Source organism: Poecilia reticulata, chromosome 2, assembly GCF_904066995.2.
Source record: "Poecilia reticulata chromosome 2, P_reticulata-male-v2, whole genome shotgun sequence".
In the NCBI taxonomy this organism is placed as follows: Eukaryota; Metazoa; Chordata; class Actinopteri; order Cyprinodontiformes; family Poeciliidae; genus Poecilia; species Poecilia reticulata.
Window position 1 is genome coordinate 7276353 of NC_088831.1, and position 16771 is coordinate 7293123.

The 16771-nt window shown below is 43.3% G+C and overlaps 1 protein-coding gene across 2 annotated transcripts; it reads right to left on the reverse strand.

Moving 5' to 3' along the window:
* Positions 1-497: 497 nt before the first annotated feature.
* On the reverse strand, positions 498-14649 carry zc3h13 (zinc finger CCCH-type containing 13). 2 transcript variants are annotated; one of them, XM_081616501.1, is made up of 20 exons: positions 14625-14649; positions 13066-13242; positions 12752-12855; positions 12554-12668; positions 12308-12419; positions 12030-12196; positions 11798-11946; positions 11482-11682; positions 10914-11078; positions 9208-9548; positions 8672-9088; positions 7885-8118; positions 7073-7541; positions 5942-6138; positions 3923-5149; positions 3090-3713; positions 2865-3005; positions 2578-2778; positions 2084-2247; positions 498-2001 (listed from the first exon to the last, which is right to left on the reverse strand). In XM_081616501.1, exons 2-20 carry the CDS (start codon positions 13231-13233, stop codon positions 1801-1803), a joined length of 5397 nt encoding a protein of 1798 aa, XP_081472627.1. In that variant the 5' UTR covers positions 13234-13242; positions 14625-14649; the 3' UTR covers positions 498-1800. The 2 variants fall into 2 exon arrangements, with proteins under 2 accessions (XP_081472627.1, XP_008425435.2); XM_008427213.3 differs by having other exon boundaries at positions 14487-14645.
* Between the last annotated feature and the right edge of the window lie 2122 nt (positions 14650-16771).

Sequence of the window (16771 nt, forward strand, 5' to 3'; positions counted from 1 at the left end):
TCAAACAGTCAACTAAACAGAAAAAACTGTAATTATTAATAATTGTATTGAATCATATGACAGGAACCAGTATTTTAACATAATTAACTACATGAGAAATTAACCCAATGTATCTCAATTATGTGGGGTCTGTCTTTTTACCTTTTTTTAAAGCACTCTTACCCTAAAATAAAAACTGTCCAGATTTTGGTTTTTAAATTGTTTTATGAAAGAGTAATTAATAAAAGTGTAGAGAAAAGAAATTTGAAAGGCTACTAAATATAATAATGATCATGGGCAAGTTCTTCATTCACAAATGTCATTTTCTTAAAACGAAACCATCTTTCGCCATTTTTCAGAAGGAACTCTGCCACCTCTTCTTATCCCTGAAGTTCATGGACAAACAAGATGCAGAACTGTATATGATAAACAGCCTGGGATGGCTTTTTCAGGTTTGAGTACATCTGAAACTGATACCATGTTTGTGGTATTAAGAAAAAAAAAGGTAAGGAAATATATCAATTGTAATTTTCAAATTTAATAACCTGAAAACAAACAAGGTCTTCCACAGAGGGAAACGTACCAGTTTCCCTCTTGGAAGCATGACCAAGGCACTTATTTTTTCCAGAACCTTTGCATTTCCGAGAAAACCAAAGCTGTATAAATTGTAAGTTACTGATATTTTCATAAAATACAAACCAAAAAATAATCATCAGAATACAAAGAAATGGCTCCTACATAAGGCAGGAGACAAGCATGGGGAAAAGGAAGGAAATGAGTTAGAAAACTTGGAAGGTTGGACTCAAGGAATGAAAAAAATTACAAAAGGAAGAAGTCAGACACGTATTTTCAGCTCTTCAGACTTGTCCCAGTTTAGCCACAGCGTAAGGGTGTTATTCTACATTTATTTTACAATAGAAAACAAGTCAATACCACACCAAATATCATTACTTGTACACTTTGAAATGACACAGAAAAAACTGTTTTCTAGCGTTCACGTGTGCAGTCCCAACACTACAACCAGATTTGTCCTCGTCTTCATGATGTTGGGTGTTACGCAATCCTGAAACAAAGGTGGTGCAAGGGTGAGGTCGCACTGAATCCAAGGCCTCCGCTGAGCCAACAGAGCCAGAACACACAGCCTGCACCATTCCCATCCTCACTGATTATTCGCTAAGCATCAGGCTTTTTCCTATAGGGAATTTCCTTTACTGTGGGTTGACAAGGAAACTCAACATGGCAGTGTTTGTCTGCTAGTGCTCTGCACACTCTTCAGTTCAAGTCATGGAGTCACTGCCAAGCCATTCATTTCAGCTATATGAAGCACATTATACTGTTTATACAGACCAACAGAATAGTTTGGCAGTGCTTTGTAGTAAGTTCGTTCAAGTCTCTGCAGGATGTGGATTTTTACCCTCACCAAATCTGCTCATTTGTTATGAACATGAAATGTTCCATATTTTCCACGACTGGACGGTCAGTTTTGCACAAAGCAAAGAAGCCGGAAGAAAAAAAAAAAAAAAACCCAAAGATCTAACCATTTTAATGCACATTTATAGCAACCAATGCAGAACATACAAAAACAAATGAAGCTTGTTAATCGAGGGAAGATCCGTGAATTAAAATTCACTTTTAAAACAGCACAAAAACATGAATTAGACATGTTTAATACAGAATACACACTTCTATGGGCTCATCAGCAGGGGGTCCTAGAGTACTGTCACATGGTCACGCCCTCTTACTACTAAACAGGGCTCTTATGTAAAGAAAAGTGAAGAGGAGAGTAAAAGTTCAGATGAAGACTTTTAATGCGTTTTACTCTCAGGACACGCAAACCTCTGGTTGAGCTGCGCTCAGCTTGCTGCTGCCCGTTTCGGCAGCCTCGCCTGCTGGAGCCGACTCGCTCTCTGACCTCTCCGGGGCGGAGGTCTGACCCGCCACGGTCCTTCTGAAGAGACGGATGCTCATCTGGAGCAGCTCGTTGTCCACCACAGGTGTAGTGGGGTACTGCTTCGTTTGACCCTATTGAAAGGAATATTTTTTATTTTCTATTTTACACATGCATGACATTGTATTAGTTATGAGTTAAGGAGCATTTAGTTACCTTTTCGTTTTTCAACAGCTGCCGGCGAATGGCAAAGTCCCTGCGAGCGCATAGCGCCTTACAGCAGGGTCCCAGGTTGCTCAGTAAACCGGCCCTCTCCACCCGCCTGTTCAGGGCAGCCATGTTCAGCGCTCCCAGGTCATGCTCAAAGAGCTTGTCGGCATCTGATATGAGAGAAACAAGAGCGTAATCGGTTACAAAATGTTTTAAAACCAGGAGCAAATCAATATAAAATCATTTGAAAGAATAAAATAAAATAGGATAAAATAAAAATCTCTCTGCCTGGCTTTCTAACCATAAGGCCAAATATAGATTTAAAGAGGAGCAACAAAAGCAAATGAGGTGGATTAGCAGTGCTTGCTAACAACCGATGGCATAATTCTAGTCAGATTATTGTGGAGCATCTTCTCTGTTGCCCCGGAAACAGAATAGGGAGACCGTCTTCAGTCAGAGGCCTCCTGAGATTTCCTGCAGCAAATCTCAGGGACACACACCTTTGGGATCGTCCAGCTCCGACTTGCACACCTCTTTGACTTGTTCTAAGAGTTCTGGGCCTGCAAGGCGCTTGGAGATGCCCGCCCTCAGCAGGACGGCGCCTGGCGTGAAGCGGAGCAAAGCCGCGCCCGCCGCCCGCGGCTCCTGCTTCTGCTTGGGCATCAAGCTGGACCAGTCCACATCGATCACATCCAGGGGACCTGTGGACATGTCCAAGGTTAAATAGGTTTTGTGGGATTACTTCAAAGAACGACTGCAGAAGCTAGAAAAAGTACTACAGCCATACCTGTGATCTTCTCCTCCTCCTGCTGATCCTCCTTTTTCTGGCTGTCGGCCAGAATTTCGTCTAGCTCATCATCGCTGATGGGTTCATATTCCTCTCCAACAGAAGCGATGGACTGCTCATCTTCTTTCCCATCATCCTCTCCTAGAAAAATATTTAATTTTAATTCACATGAAGAAGATGAGTTAAAGACATGTTTTTCTTTTTTTTTCCGTCTTGTCTTCTCACCGTCGATGCTTTCTGTCTTCTCCGGCTCGCGCTGATCTCCAGCTGGATGGTGACTGTTGCTGGATTTCTCTGGTTCTGGAGGGCTGAAGGCTTCTCTCGGGAGCAAAGGCTCGAAGTCGCTCCTCATCACATCACCTCTCGCGTCGCCTCGTGCTGCAGCTCTCGGGTCGCCGTGCGGCGGCAGGTCCATCATTACCCTCTCCCGTTCTCGATCTGCACCTCGATCGCCCCGGCCGTCTCGGTCACGCTCCCTCTCGCGCTCGTGCTGCTGGATGAGGCCCTCCGGGAGCAGCCGCTCGCGCTCCCGGATGTCCCTCTCGATCCTTAGCAGCGGTTCCCGGCCGGAACGCATCAGCATGGGGTCGCGACCCCGGCTTGGCCAGTCCCTGGGTTCCGGCTCCCAGTCTCTCTGGGGCTGGACGGGCTGCTGGAGGTGCAGCGGCGGCGGCGCCGGCTGCTGCTGCTGTTGGTTCTGCTGGGGCCGGAAGTCCTTACGATCCCGCTCTCGCTCGAAAGGCTCCCGTTCTCGACTGTCGTAGGAGCCGGCTCGCGACCTTGACCTGCCCTGCCTCTCAGAGTCCGGAGAGCTGCGCCTCGAGCTGTGGCTGCGGGAATCCTGACGGTCTGCAAAACAAGTCAGACTGGTAAAGTTTAGGGCTGTTTTGTCTTAATTACTGCTCTTTTTATGATGTTCTTTCAGCAAATGGCTTTTTTTTTTATCTGTATAGTCCAGCTAAAAATTAATCGTTTACTAAATTAGTTGCCGATATTTCAACAATTGATTCATCGTGATTAATCTGATTAATGGCTTCAGACAGGTAATGAATCCTGACCTGAAGAGGTGCTGCGGCTGGGCTCCCCTCTCCGCAGCTGATCGATTCTGGATTTCCTCTCGCCCCCAGGAGGATCGCCCACCATTGGCCGCTCTCTCTCTCTCTCCCTGTCCCGCTCCCTGTCCCGGTCCCGGTCTCTGGAGTTGGAGCCCTGCAGCCGGCCGCGGCGCAGGCGGGGCCCCTGAGGGTCGTCCAGGTGGGCCGACTCGCTGGAGGGCGAGCGTGGGCGGCGGGACGACGCCCGGCTCTGGTTGCTGCCCATGCTGCTGCTGCGCGCCGGCTCCTGCGGAGGTTTCCGCAGCAGCGGCTGGGACATGAGCGGTTGCGGCGTCAGAGTCTGCAGCAGCATGGGGGGTTCCGGGGAGAGCAGCGGGGCGATGGGTGGCGCGCCACCCCGCTCCCGGTCTCGGCCCATCCTGTGTCCGGCACCCCTCCTCAGCGGTTCGGACGGAGTCCTCTCAGCGGGAGGGGGCGGAGCTTGTGTGTCTGCTGCTCCTCCTCTGTCTGACTCCTCCTCATCGGACCAATCGCTGAAGTTGTTCGTTTTGGAAAGCGGGGAGCGCTCGGTGTTTGTGGCGGCGGCTCCGTGACGATCTGGCCTCATGGACGGCGGCGGCGTCCGGGGGCCTCTCTTCCTCTTGCTGGGCGCCGCCTGAACAGCCGTCTCCTCCTCTGATGCATCAGACTCTCCGCCTGGTGACCGCTTCCTCTTCCTCTCATGTACCTTCTTCTTGGCTCCTTTTCTCGGCGAGTGTAGAGGTGGAGCGATGTCTGCAGACACGCTAACTGGAGGCTCTGTGGGAGCAAGAGCGGCCCCTACAGGAATATCCTCTTCCTTACGCCCTTTTTTCACACCCTTCCTCTGCGTCTTCGTCTTCTTTTTGCCTTCCTCGTGGGACTGGGCGGCGGCAGCATCTTCGCCGCCGGTGGGAGTCGCTGCAAGTGGAGGCGGTGGAGTTGATTCTCTCTGGTCTCGGCCTCGGGCGCGTGAGTCTGACGTAGCATCGGGGATGTACTCCCCCCGCCTCTCGCCTCCTCGGCCTCGATCTGTGCGCGTCTCCAGCTCGTCGTGGCGGCCGCGCGCGTCCCGCTTTTCCCCGGCTCCCCGGCGGTCCTCGTCTTTCCAGTAAGCTGCCTTTTCACTGGGCACGGCGCTTCGTGGCGGCGACCGGGACAAGCGGTCCTGAGGCCTCACCACCTGGCTCAGCAGACGATGCTTATCCCCGCCTGCACATAAAACACGTAAACGGGGAAAATGTCAGAAATTAAACACCCTATTTTAGAGGGGTAAGCTACATATTTACAGACGGGTAGAAATGTTTTGGCACCCCTGATAAAGACATTTAAAAAGCCTATAAATAAATACACTCTTTTTATTGCATCAACAAAAACTGACTCAAACATTTACAGCATCTCAGTGTCACCCGGTCTCTATAGCAACCATCAGATGCCTCTTCACTGACGTGTTTTATGGAAGCAATGCCTAAAAATATATATATTTTATTTATTCTGTTTCTTAAGTTCTGCTGGGATTTCAGATAAAAGATCATGCCCATTTCTAGTGCTGAATTTGAGCTGGATAGGAGAGACTGCTGGAAAAAATGTGCACAGCTAACAGGGATGACGATAGTTATGTGTATCCATGGCAACAAACTGGGAGGTTGTTTTTTTATTTTTGTTTTTACAACCGGAAGCATCTTCAAAGGCTCACATAAAACTTCAATCATGGCTCATTTAAAGAGAAGCAGCAAAAGCAAAAGTAGAATATAACCTCCAATAATTATGGCTCCTCTTTTCCCCTTAACTGAATAAATTAACACATAAATTAACGATTGCATTTTTCAGAGCGGGTTTGTACCACTGCAGTAAAAGTTGCATTTATTTCAAGGCTTTTCACACACTTTTACCAAGAACGCCAGCAAACGGATGCGTCCGATTGGCCGATAAACAGAAGGGTGTATTTGCCTTACACAAGCAAATCAAACAGCAGTGTGTCCTTTACAAAAAGATTTTCCCTACTGTCAGATGGAGGCAGAGACACGGGGCTGGGGAGGAGGGGCTGAGGGTGGAGCTTGGCCTGCCCGCGGCTGGTTGGACGCTCACTTTTGTCCTCGCCGCTATTGTAGCCGTCGCTGTCCGCCGGGCTGAAGTCCCGCGCCGCTCGCTTGGGCAAAGGCTGGGGGCTGGGGCTGCTCTCCACCCGGAGCCTTTTACGACTGCAGAGGTAACAAGAAAGAACACAATCATGAGCCACAGCAGGTAAAAGGGACACAATTTATTAAATATTAAAATTAGAAATGCGTGGGGAAAAAAAGCAATACAATTTAATTAAGATTTATTTTTTAAACCATAATTATTTAAATATAGAATTCATCGATGGTTTTTTTTCTTTTTAACTGAATCCAAATATTATTCAGTCAAGCTGAAATTTTATTTTTTGACTTTTTTAGAAAATAATTTTATAGTTCGATGCTACAACATAACAAAGGCTGAATCCAAGAAAATATAAAACTATTTAATTTTCATCATTTCACCTTCAAAATGTGATAATTTTATAGTGTACTTTGCTAATGTAAAAGTACTCAACTTTAATTTCCAAATTATATGATTTTTTTAGGTATTTATCCCATTTTGCTTTTTAAATTACACGTCATAATCAAAATTAATATTCTTCTACTTTGTAGAGGTATACGATGCAAAAACACAAAATCTTACCAAGTATGTTTGATCTAATTTTAAGTGCAAATATCTTAGCATACTTGAAATTTGAAAACACTAAGTAACTTTTTTGCAAAATACAGGAGCTTGTTTTAAGTAAATAATTCCTCAATATTCATTTAACAAGACATTTTCCCAGGTTTCAAGTAAAGCAATCTGCCAGTGGAACAAACACTTTTGATCAGTTTTAAGACATTATTTATTTCAAACAAGATGTTGCTCAAAAGTTACTTGTAAATTTTGTCATATTCCAAGTGTAGATAAAACCACAAGATAAGGTTTTGTGTTTTTAGGCCATTCAACAATCCTGCAGCATCACTCATTAAAATGTAATTATATTTATTAAAAATGAATGAATGTTTCTGCAGCTCAATGTTTTATTGTATTCATCCGATTAAGCAGATTAAAGCGGAGACTGAGATTAAGACGTGCCTCATCTTGCGCTCGTCCCTGCTGTCCTCTCTCCTCTCCCGCCTCTCCTCCCTCCCTCTCTCTCGCTCCTCCCACTCCCGCTGCCTCTCCCGCTCCCTCTGTTCTCTCTCTCTTTCCCTCTCTTTTCTCTCCCTCTCTCTCTCCCGCTCTTCTCTTTCTCTCTCCCGCTCCCTCTCCTCTCGCTCCCTCTCTCGCTCTCGTTCCTCCCTCTCCCTTTCCCGCTCTCTCTCTCTTTCCCGTTCTCGCTCCCTCTCTCGCTCTCTTTCCCTGGCCCGCTCCCTCTCTGCCTCTCTCTCTTTCTCTTTCTCTCTCTCCCTCTCTCGCTCCTTCTCTTTCTCCCTCTCTCGCTCCCTGTCTCTCTCTCGCTCCCTCTCGCGGGCCCTGTCGTCCCGTCTGTCCTCCGCTCGGTCCGTCCTCCGCTCGTCCCTCTCTGACTCCTCCGATCTCCTCTGATATCTGTTTGGAGAACCTGGAAAAAAAAAAAGAGGGAAAAATCTAAATTTTCTCCAACTTGTGCAAACAGTCATGAAGAAAAAGAAGGTAGAAGGAAACGATAAGATAAATATTGCAGATAGGAAAAAAATATCTAATCAAAAGACAAATTTGGAAATAACCACTAGAAATACATCAGATTTATTTCTTGATTTGAATTAATGAAATACATCAAGTTCAGCATTATATTCAGATTTTTCATTAAATTCCTAACCGTAGGCTGAGTGTGAATAGCAGATAATTGTTTCCAAACATCGTTCATATTTTCAATGTTTCTCTCTAAAGCTGACGTTCCCTGCAGCTTTCACAGCGACGCCCACCTCTGTCTCGGTTGTCCCGGTGATCCCTCTCTCCATGCCCCCCCCTCCGGTCGTAGGACGAGTCTCTAGTGTGGTCTCTGCGGTCGCTCTCGTAGCGGTCCCGATCCGAAGTCCTATCCGAGCCTCTCTCGTTACCGCTCCGCTCCACGCTCCGGTCCCGGACCGCGCTGCTCCGCGACTCCCAGTTGTCATAGCCGCTGTCCAGTTGGGAGCTGCGGGAGTTTCTGTTGGAGCCTGGGTGCAAGAACAAAAACCGTAATTCAGGGTTTCTGGAGGTTTCACCTCCAGAAACTCAAATTTAAGACTTTTTAAGACCATTCATATCAGTCGATGTCAATAATTATTAAACTTGTTTTAAATATCTGAAATACTGCCAAAGTCAGCTAAAGTCTTTCCTCTGCTTACATCTCCCAAAATGCTGCGTGATTCTGGATCAGAGTTACTGTTACTGATTTATTGCCCAGGTCTTTTACCTAGCAATGGTATATTAGCTGCTGGTTAGCGGTAGCCTCAGTCGTCTCGCGTTAGAACATAGTGAGTGAAGATGTCTGAGTGTCTCAAACATTTGCCTGACAGAAAAATCAAAAATAAGCTCCAAAACAAGCTCTAATATTACTGCCAAAATAAAATTTAAGACCTGTGATTAATGTATTTAAGGCCAACTTACATTTTTAAAATTAGTTTAAGATATTTTAAAGGCATAATTTTGTACACATGAATTTAACATCCTGGACATCTTGTAAATAAAGGAAGTGAATCACATGATGAGGTGTGCAATTTGTCTGACCTTTATCAGAGGCTTCGTTGGCGCGCCCCCTCCCTCTGCCATTCCTCTCAGCTCTGTCCATCTTGCTCTCCGTCCTCCCTCCATCGTCCCGCCCGTGACCTCGCCCATAAGCCCTGTCGTCCGGAGGCGGCTCCTCCTTCCTGTAGGCGTCGCCCCGCTCCTTCTCCCTCCCACGCTCCTTCTCCCGTTCGCGGTCGCGGCGTTCCAGAGACTCCCGGCTGGAGCGAGTCTCCGCCTTGATCTCTCTGGAGTCCTTCAAGTCTCTGCCGTCTCGGTTGTCGCGGGAATCTCGGGTTGCTTCTCTCGCTCGCTCACGAGCGTCACGTCGCTCGCGGGCCTCTCTGGTCTCCCGATCATCTCGAACTTCGGAGTCATAGTCGCGATCGTCGCGATCCTTCTCTCGTTTGCTGCGGCTCTCTGTTTATAGACGAGACGCAGAAGTTTAAGAACAATCGAGAGGAAATTCTAACTACAGCTGAATTTATCAAGGCCATATCTCTCTGGCCATGAGATATGCCAGAAAAAGCTAAAGATACCGTCTCTGTGGTCGTGTCTGCGCTCCTGGATGGGCGGGGTCCGCTCTCGGTCACCGCGACTTCGCTCTCTGCCCCTGGAGTGGTGGCGGGCGGGGCTGGACCTGTCGGACCGCCGGTGTGGAGAGGAGGCGTCATGAGAGGCGGGAGGCGATCGGGAGCGGCGAGAGTGGAGAGGCGAAGAGGCGGAGACCTGCGCGGAGCTCCGGTGGTAAGAGGGGGAGGAGGAGCGGCGGCGCCGAGGGGAGGGGGAAAGGCGATGGGCAGAGGAGCCCGACTGGGATGAGGGGGAGTGGTGGCGGGGGGGAGTGGGGCTGCGTTGGTGGCGCAGCGGGGAAGGAGACCTGCGGCGACAAAACCAATCCCTCAACACTACTGTTTTTTCAAGTTTAAACAACAGATTGGGTAAAGTAGGAAGAGCACTTTCCCACGGTAAAATTCAGCACTTTTCAAGCATTTTTAAGGTACAATTTCAAACTTCTCTGTCACCAATTTAAAAGAACTAACTCACATATCATTACTGCTATTAATAATAATAGTATTTTATAGGGATACTCCGATCAGGCTTTTTGTTGCCGGTTCAGATGCCGATGAACCATGAGGCCGATCCCTGCCAATCGCCTGGAATGGCTGCTAATTTTTTGGTTTAGGTATAAATGATGCTATGTTATCTGGCAAAATGGAAAAAATTATTTGGCAATAAATTCACCTGATTTAGACATAATAGACATATTTTAATACATATCTAAAATCTTTTTATTCTTCAGTTACATGCTGCAGCTTTAAGCAGACGTTTGGTATTAGAGTTCACTGCTGGGTGCAGCAGAAAAGGCGCTTCGTCTGTGAAATATTATTACAGCGCATAGCGGCGGTCCAGGAGCGAGAGGAGAACCAGTGTCTTACACTGCCAGCTCCAAGACTTTAATCATTTTTCAGGTTATTTGTTGAGCTTTCTGATCGTGATGCTAATCTGGGTGAGTGTTGTGCGCTGCTTTACCTGCTATCTGATCGCTCCGGATGTCCTTTTTTTCGTCGATGTAGCCAAACTTCAAGTGCTTGTTTTATTCAAATGCCATATTAGATTTGCTGTGTTGATGCATTTTGAACTGCTTCAACCCTGAGGTAATTTTACGCCGCAACACGCAAACTTCCCCATTCACTCTCAGAACTGCTTGTGCAGTGTGAAGGAAAGAGGAGTTCAGCTGCACAGGCAGACTGCGAAATGAGATAAAGGTGATCGGTTTTGGTGATCGGCGATCACCGATCATACATTTTTTCACGTAAATCGGCCAATTATGATCGGCGGCCGATCAATCGACATACCTCTACTATTTTACATGGTACAGCAGGGAACACTCATTATATACACCTGACTAGTCAGAGAAAATTTCTAAAAAAAATGTTCTTGCCAAATTATCTGGCATTTACTGAGTAGAAAAAATGTTGGTGATTCTAGTTGTCCTAAAACAAGTGAAGTTTGGTCGGATTTAACTACAGAAAGAGACAAAAAATTCAGGTGTCTTTTTACTATCTTTAAATATCTGGTTTCAACTGTACATAACGCTTTCCAAATTTAGACTTTTAATCAAACGATAGATTGAACTTCATAACAAAATCGTGCAGTTTTAAGGTCTTTATACATAAAATTCAAGCATTTTCAAGGATTTCAAGCAATCCTAAGTCACGTTAAAAAGAGAACTTGGACAAACCTTTGAGGGGGAAAGGCTAGAGACGAGGCTTTGTGGGAAGCTTTGGGAGAAGCTGACTTCTTCCTGGCTGGAGGCGAAGAGTCTCTGGAGGGAGACGACACGCTGCCCGAATGCTCCTCTGACGTCAGCGCACGCTTGGCCTTGTGGGAACTCTCTGAACGATCCCTAGAAAAACAGAAAAAAGCAAAGTAGTTGAGGCAAAAATGATAATAAAAGCAATTTTGTTTTACAAATCTAGTAAATTGTGTGAATTTAAATGTGGGTTTACAAACACGTGAACCAGCTTTGTTGCATCAACTTGGTTTGCACAGCATATTAAATACAAAAAATGTGGGTTGTTCTGGAAAATTCGAACAAAATCAAACAGCTTGGCCAATGTACAAAGCATTTGTTCGAGGCAGCATCATGTTCAGAAGAAAAAAGCTTTAACAAAGTGTCATTTTTCTTCTATGTCATCTTTCTGCACCAATTTATGTTGGAATTTCACATAAAACAAGACAATTAATGTATGTTTTCATAAATTATAGATAAAGAAGAGAGTAAGAAAACTTTGGTTGCAACAGCTGACCTGCGTTTCTCCTTCTTCTCTTTGTGTTTTTCCGTATCCCTGCCCCGGTCTTTCCCTTCCTTCTGCTTCTCCTCGGTCTTCTCCTTGTTTTTGTGTTTGCCTTTATGCTTCTTCCCAACCACAGGAATGTCCAGCGGGACAGGGGGAGGAGGACTCGGCGTGCGGGGGCCTTTTTTCTTGCTGTGGCTCGCTTTTGTTGGTCTAATACGACATCAAATACAAATTTATACAAAAACCATCACTTTCTGTGATTTCAACTTAAGTTTAGTCACTCTAAGGAGGATAAACCCATCTTCTCAAAGAGATTCCTCCGTACCTGGTTGTTTCTGAAATGGCTAATGCCAGTGCTAACTTCTTCTCCTTCTTCCCAGACCCCGCCCCTTTGACTCCACTCTTGTGTTTCGGGGAGCCGCTGGACTTTCTGGACACGGGCGACTCTTTGGAGCTCAGCAGCTCGTCAGAGACCTGTTGGATGGAGGGGATCGAATCGAGAACCATGGTAACAATCAAGCTGCGTCTGAATCTGTGCGCAACCTGGTGCCTCTTACCTTCGGCAAACCCGTGCTTCTGGTTTTGGCGGGGGTCTCGTCTTTCTTGATGACTATATCTTCTCTCTTGTCCAGGTTCTCCTGCTCCAGCTGCATCAGTTCTCGCTGAATTTTCTGCCGCTTCATCTCGAGGGACAACTCGTAGTCGTAGTCGCCGATATCAGAATCTGAACGTCAAAATGGGAGGAGATGAATGTTTAGTGCACAGAAACACACCAGGTATAGCATTTTATGAGACATAATTATGAGCATTCTATGTTATCATTCTTATAATTGACCTTCACGATTAGTTTCCCACTCTGCAGGCTCTTCTTCACTGGCCGGGGTACGCTCCTTTGTGATCTTTATGTCCTCCTTCTCTCTGTGTCGCCCTCTAGAAGGATCTCTCTGCTATTAAAGGCAAAACGTACAAATCACTCAAAGTGTAAGTTTTTATTAATCTGGGCTTAAAACAACATCTTACGGTTCTATTCTCAAAAGAAAGAGTCATTGCTACTAGAAAAACACTCCATAACAGAACTTACTCTCACTGTGGGGGATGTGGGCTCGTCTAGGTCTCGCTTTAGGTTTTCTGGGTCAACATCCTGTCTCTTATTCTTCATCCTCTCCCGCAGGTCACCTGTGGGCCTCTCGGTTGTCCTACTCACACAAACAGATATGCTCAGCGTTTGGTTCGATGCGGGCAGAAAGAGGCACGAGTCTAATCCGCGTCCAGGTCTTACCGGCTGAAGGTGAATCCTTTGCTTCGTGGCTGAGTTCCATGTGTGTAGCGGCAAGTGTTGCCGTAACTGCAGGTACCGGTCTTCAGCCAATTTCTGCAGTGACTCTGAAAAGAAACACACGGGTTAACCTGAGGACTGCCATATCTTAAAATCCAAATTTTTTACATTCAAAGCCATACACACTGGTTTTCCTTTGGTGTTTAAAGCAGAAATTTCTATCCAAGAGATACATTAAATAGAAAAACCACTAAAAACAACATATGGACAACCAGATTTATTGATGTAGGTGAAGAGAAAAAGTGAATGACACATACATCAGCAGCATTACTCCCGGTGCTGGGACCGAGTCTCTCAAACACACTGGGCCGGCGAGAAGGGGCGGCGGGATTGGTGGTGCTGCTGGTTGTGGCGCTGCTGCTGCTCCCGCTGTCCGAAATGGTTTTTGAATTCTCCACTGTCACCTTCCGCCTGATCTTGGACATTCTGCAGGACTGGGAAAGATTGCAGTATGGACAGATTGTTGGTTTAAGCAGATTTTTAGTCTCGAAATGAATCGACTGTCAACATGATGCGCTTTGCAAAAAATATCAGATATGGAGGATTAGGGATAAGATGCTTTGAGGAATTATCAAAAACTCAGCAGTACATGCTCTACATCTGTCAAGATGGAAATCTATTCTATTTTTGACCATTTTATATATAAACTGTTTTATTAGTTTTGTGTTTTCACAAACAAGCAAAGAAAAAAAAACTGTCGCTGTACTATATCACTTTCAAATTATATACCCATCACCAGAATGGTGATAGGTATAGACCTTGATATTTTTTAAGTCATTTTAGTTCCATATAGTATCTACATAAAGATAAATTTGAATTATTAATGCTTAAAAAAAACACAAAAATGGCGGTATTATTACTTTATTTTCTCCACTGTTTATTTTCTTGAAGAGTATCAATAAATGTTAAGTTTGAAAGTATTTGTTTATGGACTCCTGTGTCATGCAGTCACAGCGGTAACTAAAATTACCCACAGAAGTACTTCACTTTTATCGCTTTCACAATAGTACCACTAAATATGTGATGAAACCTTAGGGTTCGTATCGCCCACTGCTCTGCATGACATTTATTTAATTATGTTACATATCATATCAACACATTATTATTGTTGGTACTGAGAAGCCGTAATTATGCATCCAACATAACACAGCAACAAATCAAACAAAAATACAATCATATGGCAAAAAAGCTAAGTAATGTTTAAATATTTCCTTGATTGACCCTCTGTAATCTAACGATTTGCGTTAAATTCTAATTTTTCTGAACGGTAGCTGAGTTTTTATCTTAATGCGGTTGATTTTGTAACACTTTAAATTACATTCCAGTAGATCTGGTTTTAATATTTACATAATCGATGCCGATAGAGTTGGTGAGGAAAACGGCAATGAATGAGCAACAGATGTATCAACACTGCTCTGCGGCTCAAACAAGTTAGCATTAATGCTGCAAAGCTAGTCAGTTTTAATCTAAATATATAGTCATAATACTGCACCATACTCTACTTTAATCTGAATGAGAATTAATTTTAAATATTAAGCCGTTTTGAAGCCATAGCTTTCGACTACTTCATACAAGAGAATCCTAGCAAATTGAGGCTAATGCTAAAACTAGCATGGGCCCTGGAGCAATTTGCAGCAGAATACAGGCTAATAATGCGGATATATAAACTAGCTCTCACCCAGGATATTGTTTTGGTGTCGCATCTACTTTAGACTAGTTAGCGGAGTGAGCGCTTGTTAAAATAACAAGGCTTATTCTTTCAAATCAAATGCGAAGGCTGCCCTGACAGGCGACATGTTGGCGGAGAGTCGCTCACCGTTCTTCTTCTATGGCATTGTTAGAGGAACGCTGTAGCTAGCTGATACAATACCGCCACCAGCGACTTTCACTCATCTTAACCTTTGGAGTATTATTGAAAAACAAAACAATGGAAATATGTTGTAACCTAATATTTTGTTTGGCAAAATGTTTTATTCATAAACAAAGAATGCTGAGATCATCTCCAGTTTTTAAACTTTTTTTTCCTGAATTCTAGTTATATTTGAAATCTCTGAAATGTATTGGATCATTTGAAAACCTGACTGATTTATTAATGGAATTGCCCGTCAATCTGTCAATCCTAACATATAAATCCCCTTGTTGCTATTTCAGTTATTGTTTCATTATTATTATTATTATTATTATTATTATTATTATTATTATTATATGTTATTATTTTTTTCCTTAGCAATCTCTGTATTTCCACTTTGAAATCTGCCTCTATTATGCCTTCTACAGAGTTGCACTTGTATTTGCCTTTCTTGTTTGTACTTACCTTGTTTAAATAAAGTTTGGAGAAAAAAAGACTTTCACTCGGAGCCCCTTTTTAGGGAGATGGGGGGATATATGGAGAGCCATTTCATCCAAAATTAAATAAATAAATGGGGGAAATAAATAAAAAATGAGTAAAATAAATCAATAAATGAAGAAAATAAGTGAAATAAATAAAAAATTAGTTAAATAAATAATTTTTTCATTTTCTTTTATTTTTTCATTTTTCATGTATTTATTTTCATATCAATTCCTCAATTTCCCTTTTTCATTTATCTATTTTAAATAGATAAATGATCTATATAAAGTAGATAAATCTGTTTTTCATTTACCCATTTTTCAATCTATTTTTCATTTAACCATTTTTTTAATTTAGCCTTTTCATTAACCCAATTTTTAATTTATTAATTTTTTATATCAATTTCTCAATTTCTCTTTTTCATTAATACATTTTTTATTTATCCCCTTATCCGTTTAAGCATTTTTCATTGATCGATTTTTCCTTTAACCCCTTTAACACCTCTTTCATTAACCCAATTTTTCATTCATTTATACTTCAGATTATCAATTTCTATATTCCCCTTTTTCATTTATCTATTTTTCATTTATCCCTTTATCTAGTTACCAATTTTTCATTAATCTATTTTTTAATTTAACCATTTTTCAATTTCCTTTTTCCATTAACCCGATTTTCTATTTCCAAGTTTCATAAATCAATTTCTCATATATCCTTATTTTTATTTACCCATTTTTTCATTTATCTATTTTTCATTTAACATTTGTTTGGAAAAAAAATATTTTCCCATTTCCCAATTTCCCTTATTCATTTAGTATTTCCTTATTTTCTTATTTCTGACATTCTATTTTCCTCGCAAAACTAAGAAAAAAATAAATGCAAATGAGAAGAAGCACGTCACCAGGCTACAACTTCCCCATTTGGTGTGTTAGCTTCACACCGTACTTTGCTTCAAGAAAGATGGCGACCTACTAACGGGTTATCAACAAGCTGAAGCTCATTAACTTCATTAGAAAATAGTGTTATTACTCCTCACTTTATTTTTCGTGTGGCCGCTCAGACAGAACGTGTTTCAACTGGCTGCTCTTATGGACTCCGTTGGGGGGTTTTATAGTTTGGACAAAGCGGCCGCTGAAGTTGGCTTACGATTGAAGTTTCGGTACACCTTTGTAGCTACCAGCTGTGTCCTGTTAAGCTGCGCAAATCACTGCAGCCCGATATTTTATTTGGGAATCAAAATAATCTTATAATTTTAATTATTTATTTTTTTTATTTAAAAATCTGGGATGCATTTGAGTACAGCATTATTACTCAGATACCCCAAAATAAAATCGAGTGAAATTAAGCACTTTCAGAAGTAACCTGTAATAAACAAAGTCCATCTTTGTCATAGCATAAACACCAATGTTTACACTGTTTTTCAACGCTTCCATGCAATGCATATAGGGCACCTATTGCTCTACACCAGTGTTTCCCAACCCTGGTCCTCAAGGCACACTGACCTTTGATGTTTTAGATGTTCCCCTGCTTCAACACACCCCATTCAGATGATTGCAATTCAGCAAAACCCTGTTAATCAGCCATCAATTGCAATCATGTGTGCTGTTGATGCAGGGGAGCATCTAAAACAGGGGTGT

Bases quoted from the DNA above. Each gene is read 5' to 3' on its own strand.
- zc3h13 (XM_081616501.1), bottom strand. From the start codon at position 13,233: ATGTCCAAGATCAGGCGGAAGGTGACAGTGGAGAATTCAAAAACCATT. The intron at 12,669-12,751 runs GTAAGACCTGGA...TTGTGTGAGTAG, and splicing joins AAAGGATTCACCTTCAGCCG to GACAACCGAGAGGCCCACAG. The intron at 9,549-10,913 runs GTTTGTCCAAGT...TTGTCGCCGCAG, and splicing joins CTAGCCTTTCCCCCTCAAAG to GTCTCCTTCCCCGCTGCGCC.